The 17,878-nt window shown below is 44.2% G+C and overlaps 1 protein-coding gene across 2 annotated transcripts in view; it reads right to left on the bottom strand.

The window, feature by feature from the left end:
• Positions 1–15,674, bottom strand: part of KCNG3 (potassium voltage-gated channel modifier subfamily G member 3) — a 58,270-nt gene extending 42,596 nt beyond the window's left edge. Inside the window, exon 1 of one of the 2 annotated variants that reach the window (XM_061155523.1) lies at positions 15,010–15,674. In XM_061155523.1, coding sequence (XP_061011506.1) covers positions 15,010–15,674 — 665 coding nt within the window. The remainder of the gene's footprint in view (positions 1–15,009) is intronic. The other variant, XM_061155524.1, reaches the window with a different exon arrangement.
• Positions 15,675–17,878: the final 2,204 nt, after the last annotated feature.

Below are 17,878 nucleotides of genomic sequence, written 5' to 3'. Positions count from 1 at the left end.
ACAGGAGGTGGGCCTGAGCTGTCTCCATGCCACCACCAGTCTTGCAAAAGAAGGTCTGGGACCAGCAGAGACCCTTGTCATACAATGATGTCAGAGGCAAGCTTGGCCAATTAGCACAACACCCTCTTTACCCAGTAAACGGGAAAGAAAACCCTGACACCATAGCCTGGACCAACACAGCCATTAGCAGCCTGGACCCAGGACTCACGGCAGCCCTTTGAGAGTTGAGGTGAAATGTGGTCCAAACTGGCCTCACTGGCTTCACCATTAATCCCTAGAATCTGTCCTCCAACGATGCCAGAATGATCTTTTAAAATTAAGTCAAATTGCATCTTCTGCTTAAAACCCCACATTCAGATACAAATCCAAAGTCTTTACCATTTTCTCTTTTATAAAAGAAGACTATCAGGCTTCCCTGGTGGTCCAGCGGTTAAGAATCTACCTTTCAGGACTTCCTTGGCGGTACAGCGGATAAAAACCCACAAGCCAAAGCAGGGGACACGGGTTCAATCCCTGGTCCCAGAAGAGGCCACATGCTGAGGAGCAACTAAGCCCATGAACCACACTACTGAAGCGTGGGCACCTAAAGCCCATGCTCAGCAACAAGAGAAGCCACTGCAATGAGAGAGCAGCTCCAACTCACTGCAACTGGAGAAAGCCTACCCGAGCAAGGAAAACCCAGGGCAACCAAAAATAAAATGAAAAAATAAATAAAAGATTTTTTTAAATGTGAATTCATGCTGACTGAAAAAAAGAAGACTATCAAAAATAAATCCTCTTAGTTGGTGCATCTATAAAGCTCTTCAACATCCACAGTCCTCCTTCTTCACTCTCAATTTCCCACCACTCTGCTCCCTTGCAGACCCATGAGGGGTTTGCAACTACTGTGCTATACTGCTTGAAACTTTCTTGCTCAGGTATCTACATAGCTTTCTCCTATATCCCTCTTGGTCCTTGTTCAGACATTCATCACCTTATCAGAGAAGGTTTTCCTGACCATGACTCATACTTATTCTATAAACCCATTACCCTGCTTTATTTCTTCATAGTACTTAGAACCATCTGCTATCTATTTATTTAGTAGAATAGATGGTTCTGGAGCACAGAGACTTTCTCTTTTCTTGTTTTATTTACTTTTGGCTGCACTGGGTCTTGGGTGTTGTGCGTGGGCTTTCTCTTGTTGCTGAGCACGGGCTCTAGAGCACGTGGACTTCAGGAATTGTAGCTCTCAGGCTCTTGAGTGCGGGCTCAATAGCTGTGGTGCACAGGCTTAGTTGTCCTGTGGCATGTGGAATTGTCCCAGACCAGGGATAGAACTAGTGTTCCCCGCATGATGAGGCATGGAATTTTAACCACTGGACCATCAGGGAAGCCTGACTCTCTGCTTTGTTTACTGCTATATTCCTAGCACCCAGACAGCCCTAGATACATAGCAGTTGCTCAATAAATGTTTGCTGAATTTAACGAATAAATGACTGGAGAACCATAAAACCAATCTGCAATTTATCTCTTAAAATATAACCTGCTTACAGGTTAAAGAGAACATACAAATACACACATTCCTTTCAAAAATGAAAATGCTATTGTGTTTACATGATTCTTTAGCATGTATAATTCATTGTAAAATATATATTAAGTGCCTACCCATGTCTTAAAGTGTTCTGTGTGTTCTCAGAGAATCTCATTTAAAAGGGAGTTAAGACATGCAAGCAACCTCTAGAAAGGACAGACAGTGAGAAGGGACCTAAGACAAGGAAGGATAATTCTTAGTTTAGCTCCCCATTGAGGGCTCTATCTTTATTCTCACCTTAGACCCTTCTGTGTGAAATCCCCATTTAACTGGGCCCAGTGACCTCCTGACCCTGAATTCTGGATTCTTTCCACCATAGTCTTTTCCTTATGACATTTTTTTTAACCTGAGAAAGTCAGGTGATTTCCTCAATTACACACTTCCCTTTGCCAATACAGTTGGAACCTGATGAGTCCTTGCTACTCAAAGGGTAAGAAAATCATTTAAAGACACACAACTATGCCAAAACTCCAACAGAACCCACCAGTTTGTGAATGAATTAATTTAATTCAAACACAAATGTTTTGCTTGTTGCTTTGTCTCATTCATCTGCTCAGCCAAAATGCCTGGGTCCCTTTATTAGCCATTCATGGGCTCCAGCTTTCTAACACACTGTATACTCTTTCAAACACACCACCAAAACACAATTTTTAAAACAGTAAGAATGATAACTTACCTGGTGGTCCAACGGCTAAGACTCCCCAGTCCCAATGCAGAGGGCCCAGGTTCAATCCCTGGATGGGGAACTAGACCCCACATGCCACAACTAAGAGTTGACAGGCTACAGCTAAAGATCCTGCATGCCACAGTGAAGACCATAGATCTGGAATTCTGCAAATAAGACAAAGTACTGGATTTCCCTGGTGGCTCAGACGATAAAGAATCTGCCTGCAATGAGGATACCAGGGTTCAATCCCTGGGTCAGGAAGATCCCCTGGAGAAGGGAATGGCTACCCAGCACATCAGTATTCTTGCCTGGAGAATTCCATAGATAGAGGAGCCTAGCACAGGGGTTGCAAAGAGCTGGACTGAGCGACTAACACTTTCATGGGCTTCCCTGGAGGCTCAGATGGTAAAGAATGATATAATTATCATTACAATAGTGATGATTAACAAAGAGCAGTGATGAATAAAATTCATGTTTTAGACAAAAATTTGGCAATATCCATCAAAGCATTTTTTTAAACACAATCCTTTTAACCCAGCTATATTTCCACTTTGGAATTTATCCAACATATACACAGACACCAATTTGCAAAGAAACATGAAAAAGACTATGTTCTGCATCACTGTTTGCATTTTTGAAAAATCAGAGTCGAACTAACCATTCCACAGGAGAGTAGAGCAGGGACCTGGGGATCAAATGCCAGGTCACAACTTACCTGCTATGAGAGTCTGACACACTACTTAATTTTTCTAAATCTCAGTCCTAAAATGGGGGGTAACAATGGTGCTACCTAGTAGGGTTACTATGAGACTTAAATTATAAAATAATTGTAAAAACTTAAAGGACTAGCACAGATTAACTATTCAGTAAATACTGGCTATTACAGCCATTACTGTAATTGACAGGACAGACACTTGTTATATGAATTGTGGCATCTATACAATGGAATATTACACAGACTTTAAAAAGGATGAAGATTTACATTAACTGATGTGGAAAAGAGTTTCTAGATATTAAGTGAAAAAAGCAAATTGCTAAAGAAGATTACAGAATGATCCCAGTTATAAATTTAAAAAGACATCTGTGTAATATGTACATATAATTTATATGCATCCATATGTATATGGGCCTCCTCAATGGCACAGTGGATAAAGAATCTGCCTGCAACGCAGGTGATGCAGGAGACTCAGATTCCATTCCTAGGTCAGGAAGATCTCCTAGAGGAGGAAATGGTAACCCACTCCAGTGTTCTTGCCTGGAGAATTCCATGGAGAAAGAAGCCTCATGGCTACAGCCCATGGGGTCGCATAGAGCCAGACACAACTGAGAACACAGCACACATACGTGTATATGCATACTTATACACACATATATATGAGTGTGTATCTATGTTTATATATGCCAAGAAAATTTCTGGAATAATACAAAGAAACTGGGTAGTAGGATGGAGGAGAAAGGGACATGTTTACTCCTCACTCTAACACCAATAGCCATACTTTTTTCCAGTGAGTAAAGTTTTCATTGAAAAAAAAAGTTTGAAATAACTTGCTTACCAAAAGGGAGAAAGAAAGCACTCGGATTAAAGAAAAGGTATTGACAAAAGGGGGCTTACCTGGTGACTCAGGGGGTAAAGAATCCACCTGCAATGCAGGAAACCTGGGTTCGATCCCTGAGCTGGGAAGATGCCCTGGAGGAAGGCATGACAACCCACTCCAGTACTCTTGCCTGGAGAATCCCCATGGATAGAGGAGCCTGGCGGGCTACAGTCCATGGGGTCGCAAAGAGTCGGCCATGAGTGAGAGACTATGCGCACAATGGCAAAAAGAAGTTTCCACTGAATTCTAAAATTGGTAGCAGATAGAAAAACCCTGTACACATACTAAAAGAAACAGTCCACTGCGAAAGAAGAGACTTTAACTGAGGTTCTGGGTTATGTTCAATCCTATCAAAGATCTATTAATTACTGGCTTCTGAAAATATCCACCTTATCTGCAAAGTACAAGCACTGAGACTTTCATCTACAGTTTCAAATACTGCTTTTTCTTTTTCAAGTGCTTTAAAACCTACTGAATTTATATAATATTGACCTAAAAGGCAATAGAAATAATACAATTGATTTTAACATTTCTATCACCTGCTGTTTCATTTTTATTTCATTTTTTAAACTTGGGCTTAAAATAACACCTCAAGAAATTTAAACATCTTTACATCTCCTCAAATTCTCACCACAACACAAAGCAACTTTTAGAAATAGTTTCTAAAGAACTTATTAAAATTACAGCAAGACTTTGCATGCTAAAGAGACTTAAAACTCAAAAGAGAATACCCTTGCTGAGACTGACTAAGGAAAAAGTAAAAGGGACAGCTTTTTTATATCTGGTCCATCTTTTAGAAGTTCTGACTAACAACAGCATCTTTTTACGAAATAGCCAGCACTGCTTCATAATATGAAAAGATGACTATGTCTTTAGGTTAAATGCTAAAAAGAACATTAGTCGCCTTTGGCAGTGTTGAAATGATACTCAGATGTTATTGGAAGGCAAACTGCCTGAAAAGTCTGTTGTGTGTCTTATAAGTCAGACAAAACATTAAGAACATCATCCACTCTAAGCTTACTTACTTACCAGAATTGTTCACTAAGCAAAGTGGTGAAAGTGTTCACCAAACACCTTTAACAGAACAGACAGGCCACTCCATGAGATGGTTTTCGTTCTACAGAAAGAAAAATGGTCCATGATCCCTTTCCCGTTGACCCTCAGGGGATCTGTTTTCCCAGAGCCTGCTCCTCACAATACTCCAAAGTGGGAAGCAGATCCTTGGAGAGAAGTGTTGGATTCCCAGCTCACCACATGTGGGCCAAGGCAGGCAAGCAAGAGGGACCTCACTGTCTGTGGGCATTGCCACTGCTTCACTCAATACACATCTCACAGACCTTCCTGGTACTGGCAGATGAGGCATCATTAGTAACCCAAGAAAAACCCACGTATTTACCCAAATCTAATCACGCTCACTTTTTCACCACTGCTACTCCCTTAGATCAAACGCCTGTTCTCTTGCCTGCCACGTTCTGCTGCATCTCCTGTTGCCCCTTAGAAGTCCATCCATCCAGTGGTAAGTGGTGTTTTAAAAAAATACATCAGGTCAGGACTTCTCTGGTAGTCTAGAGGTTAAGAATCCACCTGCCAATGCAGGAAACACGAGTTCAACCCTTGGTCTGGAAAGATCTGGCATGCCTCGGAGCAACTAAGCCCATGTGCCACAACTACTGAACCCACACGCTGCAACTACTGAAGCCTCTGTGCGCCACAACAAGAAGTCACTGCAATGAGAAGCTGGTCCACTGCAACCTAGAGTAGCCCCTGCTCTTGGCAACTAGAGAAAAGCCCAGACAGCAACAAAGACCCAGCCAAAATAAATAAATAAAAAGCTTAAATAAAAGCATTTACATTGCATATTAAAAAAAAAAAAAAACAGATCATATCTTTCCTCTGCTTTAAAACCTTCCAAAGGCTTTGCTGTCCCATGTGAATTGAAATCCAAACTCTTTCCCAGGGCACCTAAGACTTGCCTGAGAGGGCATTGCCTCCCCTCAAATCTCATCTACCTCTCTCTCACTCTTGGACTAAAAACTAGCCCACATGGTCTTTCTTTTCTGTTCTGTAAACTTATCAAGTTCATTGTCATCTCAGAGTCTCTGCATGTGCTATTTCTGCCATTCAGAACACTGCCCTTCCTTTCCCAAGGATGGGTCTTTCTTATAATTCAAGTCTTAACTCAGGTCACCTCCTCACCTCCGTTGCGAATGAAGGAGCACTGCTGCTGTATTCTGTACTCTGATTTTCTTCCACTAGCTGAAATTCTTACTTATCTGCTGACTCTGCTGGCTGTCTCCTTTCCCACTACCATCACTAGCAGTCCAACTTCATGAGAGCAGAAACCCTGTCTTTCTGTACCTCGGGATCTGCAGTGCCCTGCACAGTTACAGGACTCAAGAAAGGGTTGATGAACGGTTAGAATTCACAATTATTTTTTAGTCATTATGTATTTTCTCAAATAAATACTAAAAGTACAGCTACTGTGTTCGAAGTAACTGTGGTTTTCTTTGAATGGTGTCCTAAATCAGAGAACAAAATGTTTTCAACTCATATCATTAACAAAGAGCTAACTTCTTAATTCTCTTTAAAAATCTTCCAACTAAGAAAGTCATTGACAAAATGAGCAAATGGTACACACAGCTCACTGAAAAGTAAGATAAGTAACTCCTAAATATATATAAAGATGCACATTTTTTACTCAAGGCCAAAACAAACTAAACTACTAGACACCATTTTTTCACCTCCCAGCATCAGTTCAGTTCAGTTGCTCAATCATGTCTGACTCCTTGCGACCCCATGGACTGCAGCACACAGGCTTCCCTGTCCATCACCAACTCCCAGAGTTTACCCCTACTCACGTCCATTGAGTTGGTGATGCCATCCAACCATCTCATCCTCTGCTGTCCCCTTCTCCTCTGTCCTTCAAACTTTCCCAGCTTCAGGGTCTTTTCTAATGAGTCAGTTCTTTGCATCAGGTGGCCAAAGTATTAGAGCTTTAGCTTTAGCATCAGTCCTTCCAATGAATATTCAGGACTTTAGGATTGACTAATTTGATCTCCTTGCAGTCCAAGGGACTCTCAAGAGTCTTCTCCAACACCATAGTTCAAAAGCATCAATTCTTTGGTGCTCAGTTTTCTTTGTGGTCCAACTCTCACATTCATACACGACTACTGGAAAAACCATATCTTTGACTAGATAGACCTTTGTCGGCAAAGTAATGTCTCTGCTTTTTAATATGCTATCTAGGTTGGTCATAGCTTTTCTTCCAAGCACCAGGTGTCTTTTAATTTCAAGGCTGCAGTCACCATCTGCAATGATTTTGGAGGCCAAGAAAATAAAGTCTGTTACTGTTTCCATTGTTTCCGCATCTATTTGCCATGAAGTGATGGGACTGGATGGCATGATCTTCGTTTTTTGAAATGTTGAATTCTAAGCCAGCTTTTTCACTCTTTTCTTTCACTTTCCTCTTTCATTTTCATCAAGAGGCTCTTCAGTTCTTCTTTGCTTTCTGCCATAAGGGTGGTGTCATGTGCATTCTGAGGTTCTTGATATTTCTCCTGGTAATCTTGATTCCAGCCTGTGCTTCATCCAGCCTGGTATTTCGCATGATGTACTCTGCATATAAGTTAAATAAGTAGGGTGACAATATACAGCATTGACATACTCCTTTCCTAATTTGGAACCAGTCCGTTGTTCTACGTCTGGTTCTAACTTTTGCTTCTTGACCTGCATACAGATTTCTCAGGAGGAAGGTCAGGTGGTCTGGTATTCCCATCTCTTTAAGAATTTTCCACAGTTTGTTGTGATCCACACAGTCAAAGGCTTTGGCATAGTCAATAAAGCAGAACTAGATATTTTTCTGGAACTCTCTTGCTTTTTCTATGATCCAACAGGTTTTTGCAATTTGATCTCTGGTTCCTCCACCTTTTTTAAATCCAGCTTGAACATCTGGAAGTTTCTGGTTCACATACAAAGGAGTACATCAAGGTTGTATATTGTCACCCTGCTTATTTCACTTATATGCAGAGTACACCATGAGAAATGCTCAGCTGGATGAAGTACAAGTTGGAATCAAGATTGCTGGGACAAATATCAATAACCTCTGATAGGCAGATAACACCACCCTTATGGCAGAAAGTGAAGAAGAACTAAAGAGCCTTTTGATGAAAGAGAAAGAGGAGAGTGAAAAAGTTGGCTTAAAGCTCAACATTCAGAAAATGAAGATCATGGCATCTGGTCCCATCACTTCATGGCAAATAGCTGCGGAAACAGTGGCTGACTTTATTTTCGGGGGCTCCAAAATCACTGCAGATGGTGATTTCAGCCACAAAATTAAAAGACGCTTACTCCTTGGAAGGAAAGTTATGACCAACCTAGACAGCATATTAAAGAGCAGAGACATTACTCTGCCAACAAAGGTCCATCTAGTCAAGGCTATGGTTTTTCCAATAGTCAAGTATGGATGTGAGAGTTGGACTATAAAGAAAGCTGAGCGCAGAAGAATTGATGCTTTTGAACTGTGGTGTTGGAGAAGACCCTTGAGAGTCCCTTGGACTGCAAAAAGATCCAACCAGTCCATCCTAAAGGAGATCAGTCCTGGGTGTTCATTGGAAGGACTGATGCTGAAGCTGAAACTCCAATATTTTGGCCACCTGATGCAAAGAGCTGACTCATTTGAAAAGACCCTGATGTTGAAAAGATTGAAGGCAGGAGGAGAAGGGGACGACAGAGGATGAGATGGTTAGATGGCATCACCAACTCAATGGACGTGAGTATGGGTAAACTCTGGGAGTTGGTGATGGACAGGGAGGCCTGGCGTGCTGCAGTTCATGGGGTTGCAAAGAGTCAGACATGAGAGAGCAACTGAACTGAATTGAACTACTGAAGCTTGGCTTGGAGAATTTTGAGTATTGCTTTGCTAGCGTGTGAGATGAGTGCAACTGTGCAGTAGTTTGAGCATTCTTTGGCATTGCCTTTCTTTGGGATTGGAATGAAAACTGACCTTTTCCAGTCCTGTGGCCACTGCTGAGTTTTCCAAATTTGCTGGCATATTGAGTGAGCACTTTCACAGCATCATCATTTAGGATTTGAAATAGCTCAACTGGAATTCCATCACCTCCACTAGCTTTGTTATAGTGATGCTTTCTGAGGACCACTTGACTTCACATTTCAGGATATCTGGCTCTAGTCCAGTGATTACACCACCGTGGTTACACCACCGTGGTTATCTGGGTTATGAAGATCTTTTTTGTATATTTCTTCTGTGTAGTCTTGCCACCTCTTCTTAATATCATCTGACCTTCTTAGATCCATACCATTTCTGTTCTTTATTGTGCCCATCTTGCATGAAATGTTCCCTTGGTGTCTCTAATTTTCTTGAAGAGATCTCTAGTCTTCCCCATTCTATTGTTTTCCTCTATTTCTTTGCACTGATCACTGAGGAAGACTTTCTTATCTCTCCTTGCTATTCTTTGGAACTCTACCTTCAAAAAGGTATACCTTTCCTTTTCTGCTTTGCCTTTAGCTTATCTTCATTTCTCAGGTATTTGTAAGGCCCCCTCAGACAACTCTTTTTCCTTTTTGCATTTCTTTTTCTTAGGGATGGTCTTGATCACTGCCTCCTGCATGATGTCATGAACCTCTGTCCACAGTTCTTCAGGCGCTCTATCAGACCTAATTCCTTGAATTTGTTACTTCCACTGTATAATCATAAGGGATTTGATTTAGGTCATACCTGAATGGTCTAGTGGTTTTCCCTACTTTCTTCAATGTGAGTCTGAATTTGGCAATAAGGAGTTGATGACCTGAGCCAGAGTTAGTTCCCAGTCTTGTTTTTGCTGACTGCAAAGAGCTTCTCCATCTTTGGCTACAAAGAATATAATCAATTGGATTTCAGTATTGACCATCTGGTGACGTCCATGTGTAGAGTCGGCTCTTGTGTTGTTGGAAGAGGTTGTTTGCTATGACCAGTGCATTCTCTTGGCAAAACTCTGCTAGCCTTTGACCTGCTTCATTTTGTACTCCAAGGCCAAACTTGCCTGTTACTCCAGGTATCTGTTGACCTCCCAGCATGGTAAAGATCAAAAGTATAACACATTGTAGAGTATGAAGAAACATGGTCTCTCACACATAGCTGGTAGATATAACCTGATACAACCTTTTCTTAGAGCAATTTGGAATTTCTATGAAAATGACAAAGTACAAAATATGGAGTACCAACAAGGACCTACTGTACAGCATAAGAAACTACACTCAATATCCTGTAATAACCTATAATGGAAAAGGATCTAAATATAAATATACAAATGAATCACTTCGCTATACACCTAAAACTAATACAACATTGTACAGCAATTATATTTAAATAAAAACTAATATATATATATATATATATATATATACACACACATATAATAAAAAAAGACAAGTGCAAATGCCCTTTGACCAATAACAACTTTCAGGAATTTATCCTGTGGATATTCTTTCATAAAAGCAAAATAGTGTACACGTACAAGGATTATTCACTGCAGCATTTCCTACAGACAAACGAACAATATTAAGAGTCCAAAATTTCTAGGACACTCATACAATGAAATGTCATGCAGCTCCATAAAAAACTGGGCAGCTCTTTATAGACCAATACGGAACAATCTCCATGACATGCTGGTGAGTGAAAAAAGGTTTCATGACACTGTTCTCACACTGTTTTTTTTTTGTTTGTTTTAAATATATATGTGTTAGTTCTTCAGTCATGTCCGACTCTTTGCCACCCCATGGACTGCAGCCTGCCAGGTTCCTCTGTCCATGGAATTCTTTAGGCAAGAATCCTGGAGTGGGTTACCCTTCCCTGACACAGGAAATATACATGATATGCTTATAAATACAGAGAATATCTCTGAAATGACACACACACTGCTATAACTTTGGTTACATTTAGGGAAAAGAATTCCAAGTCTGGGAAATGGAGAAACACTTGCTTGTGTAGCTTCTGAACTAAATTATTATTTATATGATTTTTAATCACCCCCTTAAAAAAGCAATTTAAAAGGATCATATTCATATATAAAAAGTTTTCAAATCATTGATTTGGAAGACATCTCAAGATTTCTTGCAAAAAGATTGTGTGGTATTTCAAAACTTCAGAAAATTCTTTTTATTAAAGATATATTCTCATCCTTATTCTTTTTGCACAGTTAAGTACTTGATAAATAATTATTCCTTGACATAGGCTTTTTTTCTCATTGTAGCACAGGATCTCATCTTCCTCAATTAAGAGATCCACCACCTGGATGAATGTCTCAGCCTGAATGCTCCCCACAGCTCCTCTAACCATGCAAAAGAAGATATACTCCTGGAAGTTTCTACTTTAAAACACAAGATAAACAACAGATATTTATTGTGCCTGAATAATAATTTCTTATAAAAGATGTTATCATAATAAATAGTATAAAAGACTTTAGATGCCTTCTAGGGCTTTGCATCTCATCTAGTTTGGGAGCTAAGACATGTTTATATGAAAAAATAACTACCATGCTAGGAAGGATATTACAGCTGCCAAATAAGTTGCACGAGGAGCAATGCCTCAACAAACTCAAGAAGAACCATCATATATACTAGGGTAGTCAGGAAAGGTTTCAAAAGGGAAATAGACTCTGATTTGGACTTGATGAATGATCCATTTTTTATAGGCAAGAAACTGACTGCACACTAAGGGATGCCCAGGTGGTTCAGGAACATGTGAGTAGGCTGGTCTGGACAAATGGAGCCTGCAGGTGGCAGAGAGTGCTCCCAAAGCTCCTGGAAATCCACTAGTCCCTGAGCCTGTATCCTCCCGATGCCCTGGATTTACTTTGTTTCTTCCTAATTCTCCCAGAGTTGTCATTTCATCTCCATTCTCACCACCTCAAAGCCATCCAAGTTCTTATTCCCTCCCTTCGCAAAAATCTCCAAACTCATCCTCCTGTTTCCAGCCTCCACTATCTCCAACTTTCAGTACACAATTCACAACATTTGTCACTTTATATGCATGATCCACTCACCCTGAACCTGCAAACAGTTAACCACTGCATGCAGAATAAAATTATTCTCCCTCTCATTCCAGGCCTCCTAACACTGTACTCACTGCCCCCCTTCTCTCTCCATCACTGAATTCACACTCCGTAAACATAATATTGGCTTCCCTGGTATCTCAGCAGGTAAAGAATCCACCTGCAATGCAGGAGACCCCAGTTCGATTCCTGATTGGAAAAAGCCCCTGGAGAAGGGACAGGCTACCCACTCCAGTATTCATGGGCTTCCCTGAAGGCTCAGACGGTAAAGAATCTGCCTGCAATGCGGGAGACCTAGGTTTGATGACTGGGTTGGGGAGATCCCTTGGAGGAGGGCATAGCAACCCTATTCCAGTATTCTTGCCTGGAGAATCCCCATAGACAGAGGAGCCTGGTGGGCTACAGTCCATGGGGTCACAAACAGTTGGACCCGACTGAGCAACACAGCGCAGCACAGCACAAATGTAATATATAAACACTATGCCTAGGCCCTGGATGTTCCTATTAGCTGGGAAAGTCTCCTTATTTTATTCCCACATGGGGTACACATGGTTGCACAGGTTTCGAACACTGTAGCTTATATAAATACCTTTCACCAGTGTTGGGCAGTGCACAACCTCAGCACCCTTCCAAAGATGGCTTGTTTCCATCCTCTTCCACCTTGAAGACCTTCTCAAAACAACTCAGCTGTTGATCAATTGTGCCTCTGATCCTACATTGCCAACCTGACACTTTTTCCTCACCAAAAAGAAAGCTGCAATATTTGGAATACCAATAGCACCTTAAACACAGCAGATACTCAAAAGATGCTTGCAAATTACAATGGGTAAGTTAACAAAGGCAGATTATGATTAAATGTTAAAGAGCCTTGGGGAATTCCCTGGCAGTCCAGTGGTTAGGACTCTGCATTCTCACTATTCAATCCCTCAATGGGGAACTAAAATCCCATAAGCCACTTGGTGCAGCCAAACAGAACAAAATAAAAGGTAAAGAACCTTCTCTCTTGGCCAAGAGAGTTTTTATCTTATCTGGCAGATGCCAAATTTGGTCAAATGATCAGAATGATGTTTCAGACAAAAAGACTAATTTCAGCAACCACAAGCAAACAGGGTTTGAGACATTGTTCTCAAAATACCACCTTAGCTCTCTGTTAGAGGTGGCCTGTGGGAAGCTCGCTCTGCGATGTGCAGCCTCAAGTCAGTCAGTCATCTTTCAGTTTATCTGTTTGGGATTACAGGTAATGGTTTTCACATACCTACACTCAGAGTAAAGCTTAAAACTGGGCCATTAAGCCAAGAAAAACATTGTTTCTGCCTGAAATATCTGCGTATCTAGGAAACAGTTCTGACTTGAATAATTATATACATACATAAAATGCATATACACAAATTAAACATTTATCTTCCTCCTTCACTTCTTTTGCAGTCTTCCTCTTTTCCATCTGTCTTTCCCTTTTTGGTTTCTTTCTCTTTCTCGCCCTAAAATTATTATTCATGTCTCTCATTTCTTTCCAAATGCCTTACCTTAATGATCTCCAGACTGCACTCCTCTCCTCCTCAAATGCCCTTTCTCCTACCAAAATTATTACTCAAGTCATTTCACTGTTTTTGCTTATATAGTGACTTAGCCAATTCCGTTCAATATTTGTACTAATAACTCATTTCTTCTGTTTCCTTTGCTGATGTACCTTGAACTTTCACTAACCTTAGAATTCTACAATTACTAGTGAATCATTTCAAGGCCAATCATTTATGGTTCATTTTCCTATGGCCCTCTAAAAGAATCAAGGATTCTTGATGTATTTAGGTACATAAATTAATTTCATTGTACTGATGCAGTACCAAATAAGTAATTCTTTCCTGTAAATCAAAAAAGTCAGAACCTAATACATTAAACAAAATGAGTTTCCTAATGAATCTCCTTTCAAAGTATGTATCTTGGATTTTATGCCAAGGCAGCTTATCAGTAATGGACTCCATGGTCTCAGACAGTTTTTATTGTGTCTGAGAATTAAATAAAAATCTTTACTCTCCAAAGGAAGAATATTATGTGGAAGTAACACACTCCAGTATCAGGCACATAGTACCACTGGAACCACGCACATGTCTATGAGGAAAAGACTATCAGGCAAGCAACTGAATTTTTTTTTTTTTCAAACTGAATTTTTTAAATGAATGGAAGGGGAATTTTAAATTAGGATCTAAGGTAAAACACATGATACAATGATGTGTTTGTGCCCAAAGAGGCAGTCTCCCTTGAAAGTCCAACTTTCCTGTTTATTCCTCCCACCAAACATGCAAAATAAACTCACTAGTACTAAAAACAGAAGTATGTTATCACTACTGAAAAGTAAGCACCATCGAAGAAAAGATCAAAATATTTTTCTTTCATCCTAGTAAAGTGAAAAGAAAAACCACTAAATACTGTAATACTGTTTCTGGGTTTAGAGCAGTTTCCTTTTTTTTTTTCCCCTCCTCAGCCTGAAGATCTTCTAGAAGCCACATTGTGAATCTCTGGCACCAAACAGTGGACAGGTGCTTTACCAACTCCATACTTGATAGGAAAAGAAGAGAGAAAAGGGCACAGACATCCATTATTTAGAGTCTATCGCTAAATTAATTCTTCTTTATCACAATTCCATTACAACATATTATGCAGCGTGTACTTGTGGGCAGTGTACAGCCGACCACACTCCATGATAACAAGGCTTCCTTTTTTCAAACACCATCAAAAATTGGCAAATAATTCAAAATGCTCTTAGCCCAAGGTTAAATTCTTGAATAGTAACAACAGAAGTTCAGAGAAATCTAATTAACCGGTTCCTATTTGCTCGAAAGTAAGCTACAAAGATGAGAGGCTTGTCATCTCTATCTGCCCCTCCCCAAGGCTGGCGATTCGCCTCAAGGGGCGTCTAGTGTGCAGACCAGAGCCGGCTAGAGCTGGGGGAAGGGGCGGGAGGTAGTGAGGGCCAACCCAACCCCCTGGCTGACCGCTCCTGGGGCCTCGCTGGGCCCAGAACCCAACTTAGCTCGGCCTCCCAGAGGCAAACAGGACGGAGACTGGACCGACGGACTGGACGGACAGACGCGACAGGACGGACGCGACGGGCAGAGAAGCAGTGCATCCTACCCGGAGGGCTCCCTCCCAGGGCCGGCGGAGTACCTGCTCCGGTCATCCAGGCTGCGGTTGTCGGCCGCCGCGGCGCGCCAATCGGGCAGTGTGCTGGCGCACAGCACCACCATAGACACGATCACGAACACCACCGACACGCTGGCCAGGATCTGCGCGGCCAGCGACGACGTGGGCTCCTCGAAGGTCCGCCGCATGCGCTCCAGCCAGCGCCGGGAAGGGGCGGCCTCGGCACCGCCGGGTCGCGCCTCGTCCCGGCCCAGCGCGCCCGGCTCTTCGGCGGTGTAGAAGGTGTAGGTATCGGACATGCGGTCGTCGAGGCGGCGCTGGCAGCAGTACTCTAGGTGCGCGCCCTCCAGGCCCCAATAGATCATCTCATTGTAGAAGGAGAGCTCGCACATCCGCGGCGCGAAGCGCAGCTTGCCGTGGCCGCGGACGTAGAGAAGGATGAAGCCGAAGGCCTCCGAGTGCCGGTCGAAGAAGTACTCGTTGCGCTCGTGGTCATAGTCGTCGCACACCTCCAGCACGTCGCGCTCCGAGCGGCAGCCGTGCAGCCGGCTCACGCGCCGCAGAGGGAAGTCCTTCAGCAGCTCCCGGGACAGCGAGTACCGGGCGCCGCCCACGTTCAGCACCACCGAGGCCGCCCCGCTGCGCCCGAAGGTCATGGCTGGCTGCCCCGAAGCCCGAGGGCGCCGCCGCCGCCCCCTCCGGCCGCCGCGCGGGGCCTGCCTGCGGTTGGCGGACGGGAGAGCGCGCCGTCGGGGCCACGGGCTGTCAGGCCGGCTCCCCCTCGGGGCTCCGCTGTTGCCCTTCGCTGGCCCGGGGCCCCCCTCGCTCTAGCCTTCTCGGCAGCCCAGCGCGGCTGCTAGCGACGCTCCCTCCGCACGGCGGTCCCTGCAGGTGGCCGGGGAGTCCCCCTCAGGCGCCAGCGCTGCGCCCCACTGGCTGAGAAAGAGGCTGCCAGCGCCGCCGCCCCTCGCGCCTGGGGGATGCTCCCTCCGAGGCCGGGGCGCCCTTTCAAGGCGGCGGCGCTGTTCCCCCCCGCCCCGGGGGCGTGCGCGCCGAGAGGAAGCGCGGGCGCTGGATGGCTCCGGGTCCCCGGCTCTCCCTCTGGCCGCGGCTCCAGCAAGCGCCCCACCGCCGTCCAGAGGCAAGTGGCAAAGTGAGCGGGTTCGGAGGCGGCAGAGAGCCGGCCCCGCGAGGCGGGGGCGGGGCCTCCTCGCGGTTACCCCTCCTTGCCTCCTGGCTCGGCTCCGCTCACCTCCCTCCGCGCGCCGCCCTCCTCTTCCCGCCCGAGCCCGCACCTCGCTCGGGCTGGGATTCCCCGGCGCCCCGCCCTGGACCTCGGGCTCCCCGCCTCGTGACGCCGTCCTCCCCCTCCGCTCTCGCCTGCAGTAGCCGGGAGGGGTCCGCGGAGCAGGGATGCGCCGAGCCTGGAGCCCCGAGTGGAAGGGGTAGAAAAGCCCCGCTCCTGGGGTCTCAGCTCCCGTGTCCCTCCCCGGACCATCGGGATGACTTGGGGAGTCCCCAAGGGCCCTTTTAACGGCCCCCCAAAAGGAGGCTGCAGGAGGGTAAGGAGGAGTGAGGACTGGGGTGCAGGATTTGAGGGGCGGGGACAGACGGCTCTGGGAGAGCTTTTTCCAGAAACTCTCCGGAGCCCAGCTAGGTTTCTGAGACCGCCCCACAGGATTTCTCAAGAGAAGGCACCCCAGCAATTCTTTTCTTGCCGACTTTGTTCCTTTCTCTCCCGGCGCGGAGACCCACGTACCGCGTGCTCCGAAGGCGGCCACACATCCCAGCACCCAGCTTCGGTTGCCGCCTCTCTCGGAGGGGAGCGGCTCCATCCCCCGCTTTCTGGGGCGCCGGTCTTAAGAGAGCGCCTAAACCTAGCGCCCCTGGACCCCCTTGTGACGCTCCCTGTAGAGTGGGATGAAAATCTGGGGAGAATTGTCTTGCCACTGGCAAGAACTGAATTTTGCCTGATCTCCGTCTGCATCCTCCTTTTCATAATGTCTTAATTTCTCCTGTGCACCTCCGAGCCGGCTGCAGCACCGGCCCTCGAGCTTGAAGAGCCCTTTCAGGCTCTGCGGAGGGTACTTCCCTGGGCACTGCTCGATGCCCTGGGAGTGGGCGCCACTGGGCAGGGATTATTTTACACTGCTCCAAGCAATTCACACGACAAACGGCACAGGCAGCCCTGCTCGCGCAGTACCCGCCAGAGGCGAAACAGGTGAGTTTTAAGGCAAACTGTTAAATGCAAAACGTCCTGGAAGGAAAAAGAAGAGTGTGATGGGGTGAGGTGGGATGCGGTGATCTGACTTCAGAGTACACCCAGCTGGTTACTGGGAAGGGTTTTACTTTGCCCTTCACTTTTCATAATTGTGTAGGTTTACCTAGTGCCCACTAGAGGTCACCAGAAAGAGTCGTTTTGCTCTTATTCTAGTGTGGATTCTTACACCTAAAAATTGGAGTGCTCACAAAGTAAAATCACTCTGGGTGGTTTTTTGTGCCCCCCCCCCTTTTTTTTAATTGAAGCATAGTTGATTTACAATGTTCCAGGCGTACAGCGAAGTGATTCAGATATATAGAGATAAATATGTAGAGACACTGTATATATAAATTTTCAGATTTTTTTCCATTAAAAGTATTTCCAAGATATTGAATATAGTTCCTTGTTGGGTGATTTCTTGAAGAATGAAAATCTCTATAAAAAAATGTTTATATCTAGACTTGATAATTTACCTTAAAAGCATTTAAATGTGATTAAAACTGAAAAATGGGAGTTGTTTACTTGCTAAGCTGCTACTAAACTAGAAAAACATCCTGAAGGAAATGTTTCAAGACAGAATCAAAAGAAGTGATGGCCGTG

Source organism: Dama dama, chromosome 11 (assembly GCF_033118175.1).
Source record: "Dama dama isolate Ldn47 chromosome 11, ASM3311817v1, whole genome shotgun sequence".
NCBI lineage: Eukaryota > Metazoa > Chordata > Mammalia > Artiodactyla > Cervidae > Dama > Dama dama.
Note: the sequence above shows the minus strand (reverse complement) of the source record. Positions and strands in the feature narration are given on the sequence as shown.